Raw genomic sequence first — 20,317 nt, forward strand, 5'->3', positions numbered from 1 at the left:
AATTCATAATCTGCCGGTCAAGAATTTATCTTTGTATTTTATTTTTATTTTTATTTTTGAGAAACTGCCGGTCAAGAATTTATCTATTTGAGGCTTTCAGCTCACATAACTTAAAAAAAAAAAAATCGGTACAAAAAGTGAAAACCGTTTACTAACTAATTCATGCATCAAAGTGCTAAAATGACACGGATGAAAAGAAAAAGGTAAAAGAGGGTCCAATGAGGATAGCAAAACTGGATGTTATCATAGCTAGCGAGGTGAAGGAGTAGAAATTACTAGGTCTACTTGGAGGACCGTTGAAGTGGTCCTTCTAACTAATAAAACACTGCTATTTATGCAAATATGACATTATCTAGTAGTTTTTTATTTTTACTTCTTGTGCTAATAAAGAATTTAACTCACATTTGCATTAGTACTATTATTTCCTTGATTGAGAAGACCATTTCAGCGGTTCTCTTGGTAGACTTAATAATTAGCGTATTGGACTATATTATTATTATTATTTTTTAATAAATTCGGATTGGATTTGGGCAATATCCAAACCCAACTTGATAAATTCAGGTGTGGATAGAACCCAAACCGATTATGTTTACCCATTATTGATAAGGTAATACCCAGTATTTTTGGATCAAATTAGGTTGGATACCCATTATCCAATGGGTTTGGCCATCCCTACAGTAACTGGAGCATGCAATTGTGGTCAATGGAGAGAACAAAAGAATCGCTATTAAACCAATAAGGGTTCTTTATGGTTGTACCTCTTGACCTCATCAATGTCATCAAACAATACATGTCCCATTAAGGCACAACACATGGGTAGACTTCGGTAAACCGAATTAGCTTTCCCAACTGCATCGATTGAGAGGAACCAGATTATGTTAATGGATTTCTTTATTAGTGAAGTGTCACAGATTTACCAAATAAAATACTACACAAATTTAAAGCTATACTAAATGGTCAGTACACAGTTTTTGAAAGTTCAAATAGTGTGTAAAATACCTATGAACGTTTAGATCCCCAATTTACAAATTACCAATACAAGCATATAATCAAATAATGTATGTGCCGAATATGAAAATAAATTAAAACAGAATTGGTAAAACAATCTAAACCGAAATTAATCACAACCACAATAGTAATTAAAAGGTAAAGATTAAGGGAAGAGAGATGCAAACACAAAGACAACACAATGATGTGTTATCGAAGAGGAAACTGAAGTCCTTGACAAAAAATCTCTTCGCCGCCCTCTAAGCGTTCAATAATCCACTAGAGAATAAAATTGGGATACATGAATAGCAGAAAACCCTCTAAGCCTAATTTACCCAGTGCACCTAAGCCCTCCAAGCTTCTTGCTCTAACAGGGTTACGCCGAACCTTGTCTTCTCTGGTTTATCGAATCCCGCAATAGCCCATTGCATCAACCAAAATGAATTGGTCCCTTCTGAACTGCTTCCTAAGCACCAAATAACCTTCTCATAGATATGGGTATGATGAGATAAGGATTTGGCTAATGTACCTCCCAAGGATGTAATAATGGAGAGGGTGTGAGTAGAGGAATTTGGAGAATCAAATGATGAAGATTGTGGATGAGTTAATCTTGTTTTTCTTTAGGGTTTCTCTCTCAAAATTTTCTCTGGAAACTCTTTACATTTCGTGGGTATAATGGTATTTATAGTAGGGTGAGTGAGGAATGTAAACAGTCAGTTTTCATCAAACAGGGCATTCTGGCGACTCGAGCTCGTGATTGGAACGAGTCACGAGCTAATTGCCTGGCCAGTCTGGAAGTTTTGTCCTATAATGCTCCAGCTGGCGTGACCATTTAGCTCCCCTACATACTTCACATGTGTGCCACCTTTGGCAACTCGCCAGTCGCGAGATCTAGTCGCGAGGCTCTTCTTGAGTGCACACTCTTGAGCTTTTCCGCACACTCTCTAATATACTACCCTTACATGATTTCCATCTAAATACAGGGTTTCTAAATGTTGAATTACAAACAAATTTGGCACGGAATAAAGTCAACAAAATGATTGAATAAATTCAACCTTACAGTTTTAATTAAGAAATGCTGTCTTTGTAACATTTTTGCAAACACTTTCAAAACAAATATTAAGTGATTGGTTATTATTGGTGGATAAAAAAATAATTTTAATTGTGGGTTCAAATTAAAATTAATAATAACTTACCACTTATATTTTGTTGTGAAAATATTATGGGAATAAAACTTCTTTTTTTATTTACAAACTTAGGATTCAAACCCAACTTAATGATAAAATCAATTTGTGTTTTGTCTTGTTAATAAAGGATAATCTTTACCTAGTAAACATCTGATAAAATTTTTTTATTCTAAGACATAATTTTCCTAGTAAATTTTGCAACTCACATAAATCCACTATGTTTTTCACTTATCACAACTTAGTGGAAGCAAAAGTTGTAACATTGAACTGTTTTGTAAAAAATTACAAACCCCGAAAGACAGAAACCAACCACCACAACAAAGAAAATGATTAAAAACAAAAGCAAAAAAAAAAAAAAAAGAGGTCATATTGACAATATTGTTAATAGACTATTAAAAAAAAAGTCTATATACTTCTTTTATAGTTTTTTTTTTCTTTCTCCCTAAAATCTTTTCTAAAAGGACTTATTAACGACCAGCGGGCTCTAACTTCTAACCCCTCCACTCACACAGACAGCAGAACTCACCAAATCCGAAAAATGCAGAGAGCCCTGACTCTCAAACGCTTCCACCCATCTCTCTACCACCTCAAAACCCTTACCTCCACCACCACCACCACCACCACTATCACAACCACCACCTCCATACAACGCCCTTTCTCCACCACCTCTTCCTCCTCCTCTGAGCTCCCCAAAATCAAACACCTCGCCTACACAGTTCTCCTCCTCTTCGGTGGTGCCATCACATACAACTCATTCTCTTTCCCCAAACACAATAAACCCCATATTACACAACAACTACAACAACAACAACAACAACAACATCCCAATAATTGGGACCTCAAGCTCAAGTTTAACGTCTTTGACCATTTCTTTGAACTCAAACACTTTCGCGACGAACAAGATTGGATTTTGTTGAAGACCCAGATTCGTAGTTACAGCCAAGAGCTCGATTCTGCTAAGTTTTGGCTCAAACAGATACTCGACAAGGACTTGTTGTGCCAAAACCCTCATTGTATTTGTGGGGACCTTATAAGGAAGTGTTTGGAAGTTACTGATAGACTCAAGGATTTGTCCCTTCAAATCGAGGCTACAATGGACTTGTGTGCGAAGAACTCGGATTTCCAGTTTTATTTTTTGAAGGATTTCAAGGTCATGGTTGCGCAATTCAGGCATTCTAAGAGGGTGGTTTTTGATGCATTGATTTATTTTCAGGAGCTTGAGCAACAACACCATTGGAGTAGTAAATAACACAAAGGTGAAGTGGGTTTTTATTTTATTTTTATTTTCTTGGACTTCAAGTTCAATCTTTGCTTTTCTTTTAGTTTCGGTTAATGCCTTTGGATGTGCTCTCTTAACTGTAAATTTTGGTTAGATACAAATTAGAGTGAGTGAGATAGAGGCTCTGAGGAAGAGTAACGTTTGATGAATTGTTTGGAGGAAGAAATATTTACTACATTTCTAGTTTTGTAATCATCTGATTACTAAAATCTAAAATCTAATGACTTCAAAGTGAATTGGATGAATTTGATATGTTGTTAAAGCACAATTGATACACACGCACACACATCTCTACCGATCTTATCCTGCAATTGTGCATTCTTATTGTCATATCAGTTCTTTGCATCGATTATGAGTTTGTTATTAAATAAATGTAAGTAGAAGTAGAGCTACTCTGAAGCTATTATTTCCATGTTGGTGTAAGAAAGTGGGGGGCCGGGGGCAGAGGAGTGGGTTTTTTTTTTGGCTGAAGTCAAGACCAATAACAAAAATGTTGTGGAAGTCAAGTAAAGATTAGATCATTTTTCTGTATGGGTGATATATTAATAAAGCAATATTTTTATATACAAGTTTTGAAGAATGGCCAAGAGCCTCGTTATCTCAACTGGCACCTCCCAGTATTTCCAATGGAGATGTATATGGTTCAAATCCACCCACCCTTACTCAACTATTGAATTATCAAAGAAAAGTTTTGATGAATGATTATTATGTCAAGATCTCCTCCACCATTTTCTTGGGGATGGAGGTGGGAGAGGGAGGTGATCAGTTTGAGAAATGCCTTCCATAAATGTTGCAATGGATGGTTTATCAATAAAGCATCAATTTGTGAAACAGGCAAAAGTGCAAGAACTAACTTGTACGGTAGTTGGTGATGGGAAAAAGTCTTGGAATGTTAATTGGAACTACTCTTACTTTGGCCAATGGGGCTGTTTTGTTTGTGTCATTAAGTATAGGTCTGGGATTTATGATTGAGAGATAGGTGCTTAGCTGATTCAGATTGGATATTTGATCATCTGTTGGAAGCTGTGTGTAACATGAACATGGTAGAAAAATATTTATTGAAATTGGGGAATAAGGCTCTTCTTGTGGGGTCTTGGGATCCATCCTAAAGGACTTGCTCAGAAACTGAAAATGAAAAAAAAAGGCTGAGATTTAATGAGAGCCATAGAAAAGAGAGAGTTATTAAGTTACCGGATGCTTGATGTCTTCCATGAAATAAATTGTATTGAATTTATTGTTATTGAGGATGGCTACAGGTTGAGGGTACAAAACCACCTGTATTTTTCATTTTCTAGAAATTCTTCCTTGTGTCTTGTGGTATTCCATTCTGCAGCTCCCAACCATGCTATTTTGCAAATTGTAGTCTGTCTGAAAAAAGACTCAGACCACATGTTGAACAGATCGCTGTAGACACACTTTGATGGGGTTGGCATGGGATGTGCTGATGTCTTGAATAACATGTTGGATGTCTATTGTGATTAGTTGGTGAAAACTTAAAACAAGGTCATTACCTGGGCTGATAAAGCAACCTGCTTAGTCCCCACTGCTCACTAGTAATAGATTCAAGGGCAAGGCACACTTGTCAACAGCAAGCCTTCAAGTAATCACTTTAACATGCAAAGTAGTGTGAGGCTGTAAAAGTCATGCCTTTGTGAGGAGTCCATTGCTTGATTTGACCATGTTGCTAAATCTTGAGGGTCTTGGAGAAGAGAAGACAGGCCACTGCTGCCTCAACAAATTCAGCATAAATGCAGTAGAGGAATAAAATCTGCAGACACAACTCTGTTTTTCTAGGGTGTGGGCAGGTCAGTTCAACTCTGTTTTTCTAACGACAGTTTTCCAGTCCATCCAACTTGAATTGGGAGTTGGCAAACCGCTTGAAAGAGGTTTTGGATCAGCTGATATCTGAGTTTCAGAACAGTTTTGTGGGTGGTAGGCAGATATTTGATTCAATTCTTATTGCTAATGAGTGTGTTGATAATAGGGTGAAGAATAAGAATCCGGAGGTTATTTGTAAATTAGATATTAAGAAAGCCTATGATCATGTGAACTGGGAGGCTCTTCTAGATTTGTTGAAGAGAATGAGATTTGGGGTGAGGTGGTGTAGGTGGATTTGTACATGCATATCTACAATCCAATTCTCTGCCTTGTTTAATGGGTCTCCGACCGATTTTTTTGGGAGTTCGAGGGGATTGAGACAAGGGGACCCGTTATCTCCCATGTTGTTTCTGGTTATGATGAAGGTCTTCAGTAAGATGATGAAAAGAGATGAAGGGGCTGGTTTGCTTCGAGGTTTTAGAGTTGATGGTAGACGGGGTGGAGGGGTTTGTGTCTCGCATCTTTTGTTTGCGAATGATACGATTCTGTTTTGCGATGTAGATGAGGGGCAGATTCTATATGTTCGGATGCTTCTTCTTTGTTTCCAGGCAGTGACAAGTTTAAAGGTTAAAGCGCTGAAGAGTGAGATGGTTCTCATTGGGGAGGTTTCTAATGTCCATGTCTTGGCAGAGATTTTGGGCTGCCGGATTGGGTCTCTGCCTATGACCTATCTTGGTATGCCATTGGGGGTGTCCCACAAGTCCCCTACTGTTTGGAATCTTATCTTGGAGAAAATTGAGCGAAAGTTGGCCGGATGGAAGAAGATGTATTTTTCAAAAGTTGGAAGACTAACGTTGCTTAAAAGCACATTATCTAGTCTCCCTACATATTATTTATCTCTTTTTACCATCCCTACGCATGTGGCCAATAAAATTGAGAGGTTGCAAAGGGATTTCTTGTGGGGGGATTCCAAGACACATTTGGAGGGAGGGGACAAGGTGTGTGCACCTTTGGAAAATGGTGGGTTAGGAGTAAGGAAATTAACTACTTTTTATAAAGCCTTACTAGGGAAGTGGTTATGGCGGTTTGGGATTAGGAGACAAGGCTTTGGAGAAGGGTTGTAGCTCTAAAGTTTGGGGAAGAATGGGAGGGATGGACATCCAAGCTAGGTAGAGGGGTACATGGGTGTGGCTTGTGGAGAAGTATCCGAACGGGTTGGGAGGAATTTAGCAAAAATATTCGGTTTGAAGTAGGGGGGGAGATAGAGTTAAGCTTTGGACAGATCAATGGTATGGGGACTCTCCACGTCAATTGACTTTTCCGAGTGTGTATGGGATTGCTTCCAATAAAGAGGCATTGGTGGCCTCTTCTCTTGAACAGTTGGGGATAGAGGAACGGAGAAGCTGGGATGTTCATTTTATTCGAAGACCAAGTGATTGGGAAATGGGTGGTGTGGATGAATTTCTCCGTACCTTGGGTTCAAATCTACCTCCCACTGAAAATGGAGATCGTATGCGATGGAAGTTGACAAAGAATGAAGATTTTGATATCCAATCGTTTTATAATAAGTTAAGAAGTCCATTGCCCATTATTTTTCCTTGGAAAGGTGTGTGGAAGGTTAAGGCTCCTCGGCATGTCTCCTTATTTGTGTGGACTGCTATATGGGATAAGATCCTTACAGGTGATAATTTAAGGGGTAGAGGGATGGATTTTGTTGACTGGTGCATTATGTGCCATTGTAATGGGACGACAGTGGATCATCTGCTACTTTATTGTGGTAAGGTTTATAGTTTGTGGAGTTTGGTGTTTAGATCTTTTAGGATTTCATGGGTCTTGCCAAGAACGGTTGCGGATACTCTCTTTGGTTGGTGGAATTGGCCTAGAAAGCATTCGTCTTGCATTTGGAATTTAGCTCCATTGTGCTTAATGTGGTGTCTTTGGAGGGAGCAAAATTGGAGGATGTTTGAGGACATGGAAAACTCGGATGACCAGCTATTGGCTTCTTTTAGTGGCTCTCTATTTGACTGGTCTAGGGCTTGGGGACTCACCTCTAGTGATTCTCTCCCTATGTTCCTTAGCTCTCTCCTTTGTAATTAGTATCTTTTCCTTTCTTTTTTTTCTTTCTTCTTTATCTTTTCTTTCTGTATTTTTCTCTCTGCCTTATGTTTTTCTACATAAGGTAGTGTTCTTGAATATATATCGTTATTACTTATCAAAAAAAAAAAAAAAAAAACTGTCATTAGACATCATTGATTCATCCAGTCCCTTTGTTTGGCAATGCTGAACTTGATTACTTCCATGAAAATAAACTTATCCTTGCAAGATGAAATTTTTAGTTAAATGCAAAGTATCTTTGTTTCTCCTGCTGCAGAGCCCATATGGAATATTTCTTAGTTTAATAAGATCCAAATAAGCTAAGCAATAGGGCCTAACTTCTGGTTGTTCAAGAATAGCAGAATCTAAGCCCCAAGGGGTTAGCTTGATGGTTCCTAAGGACTCATGATATCCATGCAATCCTAAGTTCAAAACCTCTTGCCAACATCTTGGAGCCACCTTTATGGAATTTCTCCCTATAATAACCTGGTGTGTGTGGGACAGGAGGATTACATACACCTGAGGGAATAGTTAAATAATCGAAGAGGTCTAGACACCCTCGTTTGTAAAAAAAAAAAAAAGAATAGCTGAATATAAATTTGACTTTCTCAACCTTTATGGGCTGTGAACTTCTTATTTGGAGAAGCAATGATAATATCTAGGGAATAAGTATTGGCTTATACCAAATAGTTGCCTTGGGGTGGTGGGGCTTTCCTCTGTAGCTGTAAGAAGTCTAGGAATATGCAAAGTAGTGTGAGCCTGTGGAGGTTATGAAGTTAAGCCAATGTCAGGAGCCAATTGGCTGATTTGGCTGTGTTGCTCAACCTTGAGCATGTTGAAGAAGACAGGCCAGTGCTGCTAAACAAACTTAGCATAAATGCTGTAGAGGAATAAAATCTGCAGAAAAATTTGGATTTTCCAGGGCCATGGGCTAGTTTGTTCTAGGCTTCAGCTGGATGGACTTGGACAACGGTATTTAGACAAGATTGATTCAGTCAGCTAGTACTCTTTATGTAGCAATAACTTCAATATGCAAAATCTGTGAGCCTGTGGACATTATGCATGTGTGAGGTGTCAAATGCTTGATTTGTCTATGTTACTCAATCTTGAGCATCTTGTAGAAGACCGGCCTTGGCTGCTAAACAAATTATGCATAAATGCATTAGATTTAGAGAGATAAAATATGCAGAAAAAGTTGTGGCAATGCTGAACTAGACGACTCCCATGCAGATAAACCAACTCCTGTAGGATGAATTTTTTAGCTGTGGAGCCAATATGTTTAATAAGATCCAACCAGGGTGTACCACTCAAAATAAATCCCATGTCTTCCTGCGCTGTCGTACTTTAACATTCTGCCTTTTCCTCTTCTGCCATCACTACATACCCTGAGTGAGAGTTCAAAGCTGAAGTGTTAATTACACTTTTGATTCTCAACACATTCCTCATATTTTAAAATGGTCTTTAACCTTTTAAAAGTTTTAGTTTGGCCCTTAATCTTTTATATTGTGTTAACAGATGTAAAAGTACAATGTAGCAAACTGAAGCATTAATAATAAGAAAAGTGTGATGGGCTAACGTTAACATTTGTACTTGAATTTATTGTTTCTGTTTGCCAAGTCATACTTTACTTCACCAGTTGATGGCATAGACCTTTTTTACACACTTAACAGGTTAAGGACTAATTCAAAACATAAGGTTTGAGGCCTTTTTGAAACATAGAACCAAGATTGAGTACCATATGTGTAAATATACCAAACTTAAAAAATAAGTGCATGGATAATTAACAAATACTATATCTTCATTTCATGTCTATGCCTGCGGTGAAGGTTGCTATGTATGGTTTATCAATAAAGCTGAAATAGGCAAAAGTGCAAGAACTAAATTGTACAGTAGTTGGTGATGAGAACTACTCTTGGACAGTTGAACTTAATTGGAACTACTCTTACTTTGTAGAAATGGGGCTGTTTTGTTTGTATCATTAAGTATAGGTCTGGGATTATGATTGAGAGCTAGGTGCTTAGCTGATTCAGATTGAATATTTGATCATCTGTTGGAAGCTATGTGTAACAAGAACATGGTAGAAAAATATTCATTGAAATTGGGGAAGAAGGCTTTGTTAGTGCCTTAGTGGTCAAAAGTCATGGGAACCATCCTAAAGGACTTGCTCAGAAAACTGAGAATGAAAAGGATGCTGAGATTTAAAGAGAACCATAGAAAGAGGGAGGGTTATTAAATCGTATTGAAGAGGATGCTTGATGTCTTGCATGTAATAAATCGTATTGAATTTATTGTTTTTTGAGGATGGCTATAGGTGGAGGATACAAACCACCTTTGTTTTTCATTTTCTAGGAATTCTTTCCATGTGTCTCATGGCATTCCGTTTTGCAGCTCCCAACCATGGCTATTTTGCAAATTGTAGTCTGTCTGAACTCTGAACAAAGACTCAGACCACATGTTGGACAGATCTCTGTAGACACGCTTTGATTGGGCTGCCATGGAATGTGCTGATATCTTGAATAACATGTTGGATGTCCATTGTGATGAGTTTGTGAAAACTGAAAACAAGATCATTGCCTGGGCTGATATAGCAACCTGCTCGGTCACCACTGCTCACTAGTAGTAGATTCAAAAGGCAAGGCACCCTTGTCAACTATATGCCTTCATATAATCAGTAATCACTTTGATATGCAAAGTAGTGTGAGTATGTGGAAGTCATGTCTTTGTGAGGAGTCCATTACTTGACTATCTATTTGCATTTGTAGGGGATATGCATTATCAGATAAGAATGCTAACTAGATGCCCTGAGTTGGAGTTAAAAGTTGAAGGAGTAGTTACACTTTTCTTTTTTGGTTTCTCACGGGGTGTCGGGGCCAACTTACGCGCATCTCGACTAATCCTGCTCGCAGTGGGAGCCTACTACTGGCCACAAGGATTAATTACACTTATTGGTTCTCAACTTATTCCTCATAATTTAAAATGGTTCTTAACCTTTTAAATGTTTTAGTTTAGTCCTTAATCCTTTAAACTTTTGTCAAAAAGGTCTCTATTATCCACTAATAGAAGGAAAAGTGTGATGTAGTAAACTGAAACACTAATAATAAGAAAAGTGTGATGAGCTAAAGTGCTTATTTTATTATTTTTGCTTGCCACATTATATTTTTCATTCACCAGTCGATGGCAAAGACCTTTTTTAGACATACTTAAAAAGTAAAAAGGAATTAATTGAAAATTTTCAAAGGTTAGAGAACATTTTAAAACATGAAGCAGGGATTGAGGATCAAATGTGTAAATAAACCAAACTTAAAAAATAAGTGCATGGATGATTAACAAATACTATATCTTCATTTCATGTTAATGCATCTCATTTTACATGACGTATTTGAACCTTTAATTTCTAGGTGAAACACCATGAAGAAATTTCAATTTACAAGCCACTAGCATCTTTTTTTTTTGGTACTTCTTTTTAATATGTATGATATAATTTGAAAATTCCATGAAGGATCAGGTTTCATTGCTACCATAAACATGGCCAACAGGCCAAGCATTGAACAATTACAAAAAATAGAAAGTGAAACATATTTACTGACCAATTTATGCATGGAGTAAATCTCCATGATCAATTACCCAATTATCGAAGGGTCTCTCTGCCATTAAGAGATTAGGGTTATTTCCCTTTTCTTTAGGCAGTAGTAGTTTTTGTCCCTTCTGTGAAGGAGATTTGTTTGTTTGTTTTTTTTTTGTTTTGTTTTTTTTTTTTTTTTTTTTTTTTTTTTTCCTGTTCTGATTTCATTATCCTTTCGAGCCTCCAAAGGGGTATTTCGAGACTAGTGGGGTATTCTGCTTTGTGGGGTTAGGGAAACACTTTTATCTTCTTTTCCTCATCTAAACTCTGTTCCTCCTTCTCATTGGTCCTCTATTTAAGCCTTTTCCCCTCATGGAAGACTTAACTAAAGATTGAAGTAAGTTTTCGCTCTCGCAGAGGGAAAATACTGGCTTTGCTCTTCCACGAATCCAAAAGTCTAGAGCATTTGTTGTGGCGGCAAAGTTTCTCACCTCCCGTTTTCTAGTAATGGAGGTCGTGGTACGCACCTTCAAGCAGTTATGGAGGTCACAAAATGGTTTCAAGATTCGCAATCTTGGCAACCATATAGTCCTATTTGAGTTTGATAATGTCCAAGATGTGAAAAGGATCCTTCAAAACCAATCTTGGACTTTTGACAAACACCTGGTGGTCTTGAAAAGATACGAGGAAGGCTCACAGGTTAAAGATCTGATCTTTGATAAAGCTTGGTTCTGGGTTCAGGTGCACGATATCCCTTTCAGCTTCATGTCGAGAAAGGTGGCGGAAAGTCTATGTGACACAGTCGAGGAGGTCCGTAGGTCCCCTAAGTCCATAGAGGATGATGGTGGGAATTTCTTTTGGGTTCGAGTGAATATTGATATATCACTTCCTCTGTGTAGGGGGAGGGTAATTACACTTGAGAATGGTGAAAAATCTTGGGTTCGCTTTCAATACGAGAGGCTTCCTAACATGTGTTACTGATGTGGTCGCCTAGACCACGACAATAAACAATGCAAATTGTAGATTCGGAGTAAAGGATCACTGTCAACTGATAAACAACAGTTTGGTTCGTTCCCAAGAGTTGCTCTTTATCAGAGAGGGAGTAGGAATGTTTTTTTATGTACCTGGGTGGTTTGAAAAGGAGACCTCAGGGGAGGAAAATGGGGAGGTGGCGGCCTCAGGTGTAGGGGAGGTTGCCAGGCCAAAGGGAGACTCGGCGATGCTGCAGCCCGATTTGGTAACGGAATTGAGAGGAAACACCAGTAATTCCAATCCTCTTTCTCATTTTGAGTTAGCCACTACATTAGGAAAAGACGAGTTTTTAAGGGAAGCGAGTGTTGGAAATAATTTATCCCCGAATTTTCCTTCCACAAAATTCTCAGAGATGATTCCTAATGATTCTCTTTTCCTTTCCAAACTTGCTGAGATTGATGAGGGTATTAGGAAATTTGATTCGGTGAATAGCGTGAAGGGGGTTATTTCCTTACCTGAGGCAGTTTCCCCTACTGACTACAGCTGTCCGCAAAGCCTTATGGGCATTCAAAACTCGGTGTTTCCTTCTGAACCTACTACGATAAATCAAAAGGAAAATCTAGCTCCCTAGGTTTTATGTGACATCACCAATATCAAATCTTCCCCTACCCATGCACCTCTCCAGGGGAAATGGACATGGTTGGTGAGAACAGTAGGTACAAGCCCATCTCTTCTTGAGGAGGGGCTTATTCCTGGATTAGGGAAAAGAAACCAAGATGACAGTAGAGTTCTCTCTGAGTTACTAGACAAGAGGCGTCAGGTTTCCAAGGGAGATGTTTCTCAAACTAAGATATTGGCGGAAGCTGGTCACCAGTTCCGCTAGATGCAATGAATCTCCTAGTATGGAACTGTCGTGGGCTTGGGAACCTACGTACAGAGAAAGAGCTTGTAAGTATACTACGGGCAAAAGATCCCTCCGTCGTGTTTATAGCCGAGACATAGGTAGATGAAACAAGGCTAGATCGTACACTTAGTTACTTTAATTTTGATCAGAAGTGGGTGGTACCAAGAACTACCAGAGGGGGTGGCCTGGTTCTGTTTTGGAAAAATTTAATAAACTTGAAGGTAGTAGACTCCCACAGATACTGCATTGATGCTATTATTAATAAAAATGATAGAGACGAGTGGAGGTTCACAGGCTTTTATGGTGAACCCGATACAGCAAAAAGGAATGAAGCTTAGGCTAAGCTTAGAAGTTTGAACAGTAATCAAAACATTCCTTGGTTGTGTGCCGGTGATTACAATGAAATTACCTGACAAGAAGAAAAAAAGGGTGGAGCTTTAAGAAGTTTTAATCAGATGCAACTCTTCAGAGACGTAATTGATGAGTGTGGGCTTATGGATTTGGGATTTGTGGGTCCAAAGTACACGTGGAGTAAACATTTTGAGTCTAGTCAGTCTATATGGGTCATTTGGATAGGGGTTTGGCAACAAACAATTGGTTTTTACTTTTCCCAGGTACAAAAATTCACCACCTACATTGTTACTCTTCAGATCATTTACCTTTATTTATTAACTTGTTTGGCTTGGAGATTCCGGGGAAAAGGAAAGTGTTTAAATTCAAAGAAATATGGCTCTCAGATAATAGGTGTGGGGAAACTGTTGAAGCTGCCTGGACAAGTACTGAAAGTCTGGATCCTAGTAGTGCAATTCTAGAGAAGGTAGCTAAGTGTGAACAAGACTTAACTAGGTAGAATAATAATTGCTTCGGAAATGTGAGAAGGACATTGGCAGATAAGAAGAAGTTGTTAGCTGCTGCAAAATTGGAAGCGATGAGAACTAGGAACAACTCACATGTTCGTCTATTAAAAGCCAAGGTTAATGTTTTGATCGATAGAGAATCTAGATTGTGGAGTCAAAGATCTAGAGTTTTCTGGTTGAGTAAAGGAGATAGCAACAAAAAATTCTTTCACAGTAAAGCCATTAAGAGATTCCGGAAAAATTCAATCCTAGGTATTCGAGACCTTACTGGGAGGTGGCTGAATCAGACAGAGGATATTGGTTAGGCCTTTATCAATTATTACACCGAGCTCTTCTCTTCCTCAAGTCCGGCTAGCCAGTGTGGAGCTTTAGCCAAAATTCCCCAGGTAGTAACAGAAGAAATGAATGCTTAGTTTTTCATGAATGGGAAATCTCGAAAGCTATTAAACAAATGGTGCCATTAAAAGCCCCTGGCCCAGATGGGATGCCTCCGTTGTTTTATCAACACTTTTGGCTTTGGTGGATAAGGATGTGACTAGCTCTGTCCTCATGTGGTTGAACTTAGGTATTTTGCCCTCCCCGATTAACCATACTTTCATTACTCTTGTCTCCAAGGTTGATAGTCCGGAATTGGTAATTGAATTTCACCTTATAAGTTTGTGTAATGTTTTGTATAAAATCTTTTCAAAAGTCCTAGCAAATAGACTGAAGAAGTTTCTGCCTAACCTTATTACTGAGTACTAGTCAGCATTTGCAAAAGACTGACTTATTACAAACAACATCCTAGTGGCTTTTGAAACATTACATTGCATGAAAAATCAAACCTCTGGTAAAATAGGTTTATGGCCCGCAAGTTAGACATGAGTAAGGCCTACAATAGGGTCGAATGGACTTACCTGGAAACCCTCATGTTGAAAATGGGTTTTTGTGCAAAATGGATTAATCTGATTATGGCTTGTGTGAGATCTGTCACTTATTCAATATTAATTAATGGAGAACCCCAGGGCTTTATTACACCATCTAGAGGGATTAGGCAAGGAGACCCCCTCTCTCCCTTCCTATTCCTCTTAAGCACGAAAGGGTTACATGGTTTGATTGAAGATGCAGCTAGCTTAGGAGATCTCAGGGGCTTCTCTCTTTGCAAAAGAGGCCCTAAACTAACACATCTGTTTTTTGCAGATGATAGTTTGTTATTTTGTATAGCCAATTTTGAGGAATGCAGCAACATTCTAAAGCTCCTTGGGGTGTATTAACAATCATCAGGCCAAAAGATCAATAAGGAAAAAACAACACTTTTCTTTAGTAAATCTACCCCACAAGCAACAAAAGATACTATCAAAGGACTTTTAGGAGTTCAAGAAATCAGGTTTTATGAGAAATACCTAGGGCTTCCATCTTTGGTGGGAAGAGGTAAGAAGGCTAGTTTTAATTACATTAAGGAGTGAGTTTGGAGAAAGTTGCAAGGTTGGGAAGGTAAGCTTTTGTCATAAGCTGGGCGAGAAGTTCTAATCAAGGCAGTACTCCAAGCCATTCCGACCATTGCTATAGGGTGTTTTAAGCTCCCTATGGGACTTTGTCATAAGATTGAAGCTATGGTCAAGAAGTTTTGGTGGGGACAACGAGGAGATAGAAGAAAAGTCCATTGGATGCGTTGGGATGTTCTAACCAAATCAAAGTTGGTAGGTGGCTTGGGCTTTAGAGATCTAATTCATTTTAATGATGCACTTTTGGCAAAGCAAGCTTGGAGACTGTTGAACAATAGGGAATCACTTTTCTATAAGGTGTTCAAGGCCAAATTCTTTCCCCATTGCTCCATTTTAGATGCTAAGGACTCGACTTCGGGTTCCTACACTTGGAGAAGCATTCTTAGAGGAAGGGATGTCATCTTAGAGGGAGTGTGCTGGAGGGTTGGCAATGGCAAATCCATAAAGATTTGGCAGCACCATTGGTTGCCAATTAAACATCCAACTAGAATTACTTCCCTAATGTTGGAGTCTATGGAGGAGGCGATTGTTGAGTGCTTGATTAACGCAGAAACTAGAAGCTGGAATGAAGGAATGATTGATGGTATATTTATTCCTCAAGAGGCTGAGCTTATTAAAAAGATCCCTCTGTCCCAGTTTGAGGCTGATGATTCTATTTTCTGGCCTTTGTCTCCAAATGGGCAGTACTCATGCAAACTGGGGTATTGGTTTCTGAGAGAAGAGGTGGACTTTAATCGGCTTAAAGAACCTCCAGATTATGAAAAAGGCTTCTGGAAGGCAGTCTGGTCTCTTAATGTCCCAAACAAAGTAAAACACCTTATTTGGAGAGCTTGCAAAAATTCCCTCCCTACTAAAAGGAATATAGTTCGTCGGCAAATTACCATTCCTGTGATAGATGTTCAGGTGGTAGGGAAGATATTCTTCATGTGGTGTGGAGTTATGTAGAGCTTGATGGGGTTTGGGGAGCGATGGAGATGTGGGGGTTTCGGGCTCATATTTCTTTCCAATGCTTTGGTGAGCTAATGGTTGGATTATAAATAATGATAGAGCTCCGGAATTGTTTGCAATGTTTGTTTGGTCCATTCGGACTCAATGAAATCAATTGAGGACCCAGTAGTCTTGTTGTTCCACAACCCTGTTGGCTCAGTTTGCAAAGGACAGGTTCAATGAGTTCAAAGCATCCAACCAGCAGCTCATCCTCGACAGAGACAGTAGCGGACCACTTGGTCTCCCCCTGCCTAGAATGTTTTCAAGATTAACTATGATGGAGCGCTCTTTTCCAGCACTAACAAGTCTGGTATTGGGGTGGTTATTCGTAATGGAGACGGCCTAGTGATCGCATCATTGGCCCAACCGTTGAACCAAGCATTCAAAGCAATGGAGATTGAGGCTCTGGCTGCTTCCCGAGCTCGAGTTTGCTGCTAACATTGGTCTTGATAACGTTATATTGGAAAGTGATTCAATGGTAGTGACGCAAGCTCTGAAAACGAAAGATGTGGGGCTGGTTGCTTATGGTTTGTTGATTAGGGATGCTTGTACCTTAGCAGGAAATTTCTTAGAAGTGTCCTACTCTCACACAAAGAGAGAGGGCAACAAAGTCGCACATTGTTTGGCTAAGTTAGTTGCAAATTTAGTAGAGTGTGTAATTTGGATGGAAGAAGTTCCTCCTACCATCTATCATCTTGTTCAGGTTGATTTGGCTCCTCTGGTTCAATAAAGTTTGATGTCTTCTTTCTAAAAAAAAAAAAAATTCATGCATGAAACTATGAGAGTGCTAAAATGACAACCAATGGGTAGACTCAGGTGACTTGAATTCACTTTCTCAACCGCGTCGATCAAGAGGAATTGGATGTTGCTGATGAATTTCTTGACTAGTGAAGTGTTAGTCCTCACCTTGATTGTATAATTTACCAAATAAAACAATACACAAATTTAAAGCTACGCTAAGCGGTCACCACACCATAGCATTCAAACAGGTTTTATGAAAACTTCTTCATGTTATGCAAAATAAATGTGTACTTTTAGTCTTATGTTGTTTTTAATGAGTAATGTGTTTTTTTTTGGGAAAATTTTAACACAAGAAATATAAAAAAACTGTTTAAAAAATTAGTTAGATCATTCACATCAGTTTATGCAAAATTTTATATATAAAAACTTATTTTTTTCTATTCTAGACACTCACTTTTCAAAACACTCAACATCAAATTATCTATTTTACCCTACATTTCATTAAAATATCAAATATTCTTAATTTTTTTAATTTTTTATCTTTCTTTACATACAACAATCATCATTCTTCCTTTATTTTCCGAATATGTAAAAAATTAATTAAAAAATTAAATACAAAATGAACAGTGTCATTGTAAATTTAAACTATTACTATAGCAATCATGTATTTTTATACAATTTTAGATGGACTTATATAGGTGAATTTTGGGCTTATTAGTTGGCCAAATTTTAATATTTTTTTACTATATAAGCACTAATACGAGTATTCTTACTTTTTTTTTTTTTGTAAAATATTTTTAAAAATAATTAATAACTAATAAGGCATCTGTTATCTTTTTCCTCTAAATAATACATATTACTTTATTCTTTTTCTATAAAATATTCTAAAAATAGTTAATAACATGCTATCTTTTTCCTATAAATAATACAGTTAGATAACTGTGTCCCAATTTTAATTACAATGCCCTGCTCATCTCTTAGCTTGCCATACCCAGAATGTTGTTAGTTATGTAGCTTGGATAGGGAAAAATTCTATGGACAAAGTTTAACTGCAAAACCATTTGTAGCCTAAGGCTACAAACTACTCTAATAAACTGACATGTGTAAAAAATGATATGTTCATTGCACATGATTACTTTAGTAAACTTAACTCAACTAACCCTAGTTAACTATACCACCTCTTAAAAAAATAAAAAATAAAAACTAAAAGACTAAAACACAAATACTCTCTCTCTCTCTCTCTCTCTCTCTCTCTCTCTCTCTCTCTCTCTGTTCTGCATTTATTTTTCAATGCACACCAACTGTTTTGAAACAATGTCTAGATCAACATGCTTTTATTTTTCACCATTGTTATTGATTGAAAACCTTTTCAAAGGTGATTATGACTTTGTTAGAATCATGGTGGGTTAACCACTGAATTTGTCTTTATTAATCCTAATTAGGATTAATAAAGAAAAGATATAAATAAAATTAGGATTAATAAAGAAAAATTCAGTGGTTAACCCACCACGATACTAACAAAGTCATAATCACCTTTGAAAAGGTTTTCAATCAATAACAACGGTGAAAAATAAAAGCATGTTGACTTAGACATTGTTTCAAAACAGTTGGTGGGCATTGAAAAATAAATGCAGAGAGAGAGAGACTCACGTGGTAAGTGTAGATGGCGATTAGGAGGTGATCGGTGGTGAGAAGTCGATGAAATAGAGAGGGATTGGGTTTCTGGGTTTACAGAGAAGCCGGAGAGACAGAGAGAGAATATGTATTTTATGTTTTAGTTTTTATTTTTTATTTTTTTAAGAGGTGGTGTAATTAACTAGGGTTAGTTGGATTATGTTTACTTAAGTAATCATGTGCAATGCACATGTCAGTTTATTAGAGCAGTTTGTAGCCTTAGGCTGCAAATGATTTTGTAATTAAATTTTGTCCAAATTTTATTATGATTGAGCCGGACTTTGATTCAAAATGTAATGTCTTTATTTTCTTCAAGTCACAATCTTTTCATCATAAAAAATTTATAATAATAATTAAAAAAAAAAAAAACCACCCATCCTATTGTAAAGAATTAATAAAAATATTAAATGCAAAATAAATAGTGTTATTGTAAATTTAAACAATTACTGTAACAACTATGTATTTTTACACGATTTTAGATGAACTTATATAGATGAATTTTGGGCTTATTAGATGGCCAAAATTTAATACTTTTTCTACTATATAAGTACTAATACGATTACTCTTACTTTATTTTTATTTTTTTCTGTAAAATATTTATAAAAATAATTAATAACTCAATAGGGCACCTGTTGCCTTTTTCCTCTAAATAATTCATCTTACTTTATTCTTTTTTTTATAAAATATTCTAAAAATAGTTAATAACATGCTATCTTTTCCCTATAAATAATACAGTCAGATAACTGTGTCCTAATTTTAATTACAACGTCCCAATTTTAATTACAATACCCTGACCATCTCTTTAGCTTACCATACTTAATTACGTAACTTATTACGTAACTTGCATAAAAGAAAATTCTATTATACTTGCATAGAAGAAAATTCTATTTTGATTGAGTAGACTTTGGTTCAAATGGTAATGTTTCTATTTTCTTCTTAACAAAGTTACATTCTTTTCATCGTTAAAAAATTAACACCCATCCCCCCTTTCTGCTTCCATTTCTCAAAGTCCTAAACCCCCTCCCCCCCAAAACACACAGAAACACACACACACACACACACAGTACCAAAACTGAAAAATGCAGAGAGCCCTGACTCTCAAACGCTTCCACCACCACCACCACCACTTCAAACCCCTTCCCTCCACCACCACTATTATCCCTAAACCCCCTCTTAACCCCACCACCACTTCCACACAACACCCTTTCTCCACCACCACCTCTTCCTCCTCCTCCTCCTCCTCTCAGCTCCCCAAAATCAAAAACCTCGCCTGCACAGCTGGTCTCCTCTTCAGCGGCGCCATCATTTACAACTCCTTCTCTTTCCCCAAACACAAGAAACCCCAACAACCCAACTCCTATGACTATAACCTCAAGCTCAACTTTAAAGTCTTTAGCCACCTCATTGAACTCAAACGCGAACGCGATGAACAAGCTTGGACATTTTTGAAGACCCAGATTCGTGTTTACAGCCGAGAGCTGTATTCTGCCAAATTTGGGTTGACAGAGATACTCAACAGGGACTCCTTGCACCACATTCCTCCTTGTGGGGTCGCTATAAGGCAGTGTTTGGAAGCTATTGATGAAATGCAGAAAGCTTTACTAAAACTCGACACTACAATGGACGTGTGTATGAGGAGTTCGGTTACCAAGTTCTTTTATTTGAGGGAATTCAAGTACTGGATTGCGAGAATCGGAAAATCTAAGAGGGAAGTTTTGAATCTTTTGGAGTATCTTCAGAAGCTTGAGCAACTAGAAACCAGGAGGAGTAG

General features: G+C 37.7%; 1 protein-coding gene across 2 annotated transcripts; it reads left to right on the plus strand.

Annotated features, from left to right (window-relative positions):
- Window positions 1-2,648: 2,648 nt before the first annotated feature.
- Window positions 2,649-10,501, plus strand: LOC115957914. 2 transcript variants are annotated; one of them, XM_031076254.1, is made up of 2 exons: window positions 2,649-3,430; window positions 9,754-10,501. In XM_031076254.1, exon 1 carries the CDS (start codon window positions 2,713-2,715, stop codon window positions 3,421-3,423), a length of 711 nt encoding a protein of 236 aa, XP_030932114.1. In that variant the 5' UTR covers window positions 2,649-2,712; the 3' UTR covers window positions 3,424-3,430; window positions 9,754-10,501. The 2 variants fall into 2 exon arrangements, with proteins under 2 accessions (XP_030932114.1, XP_030932115.1); XM_031076255.1 differs by having other exon boundaries at window positions 10,128-10,501.
- The last annotated feature ends 9,816 nt before the right edge of the window (window positions 10,502-20,317 follow it).

The sequence above is a fragment of the Quercus lobata genome, chromosome 8, assembly GCF_001633185.2.
Source record: "Quercus lobata isolate SW786 chromosome 8, ValleyOak3.0 Primary Assembly, whole genome shotgun sequence".
Taxonomy (NCBI): Eukaryota; Viridiplantae; Streptophyta; class Magnoliopsida; order Fagales; family Fagaceae; genus Quercus; species Quercus lobata.

What these genes read in the sequence shown, in the direction of transcription:
- LOC115957914 (XM_031076254.1), top strand. Translation starts at nt 2,713, where the DNA reads ATGCAGAGAGCCCTGACTCTCAAACGCTTCCACCCATCTCTCTACCAC.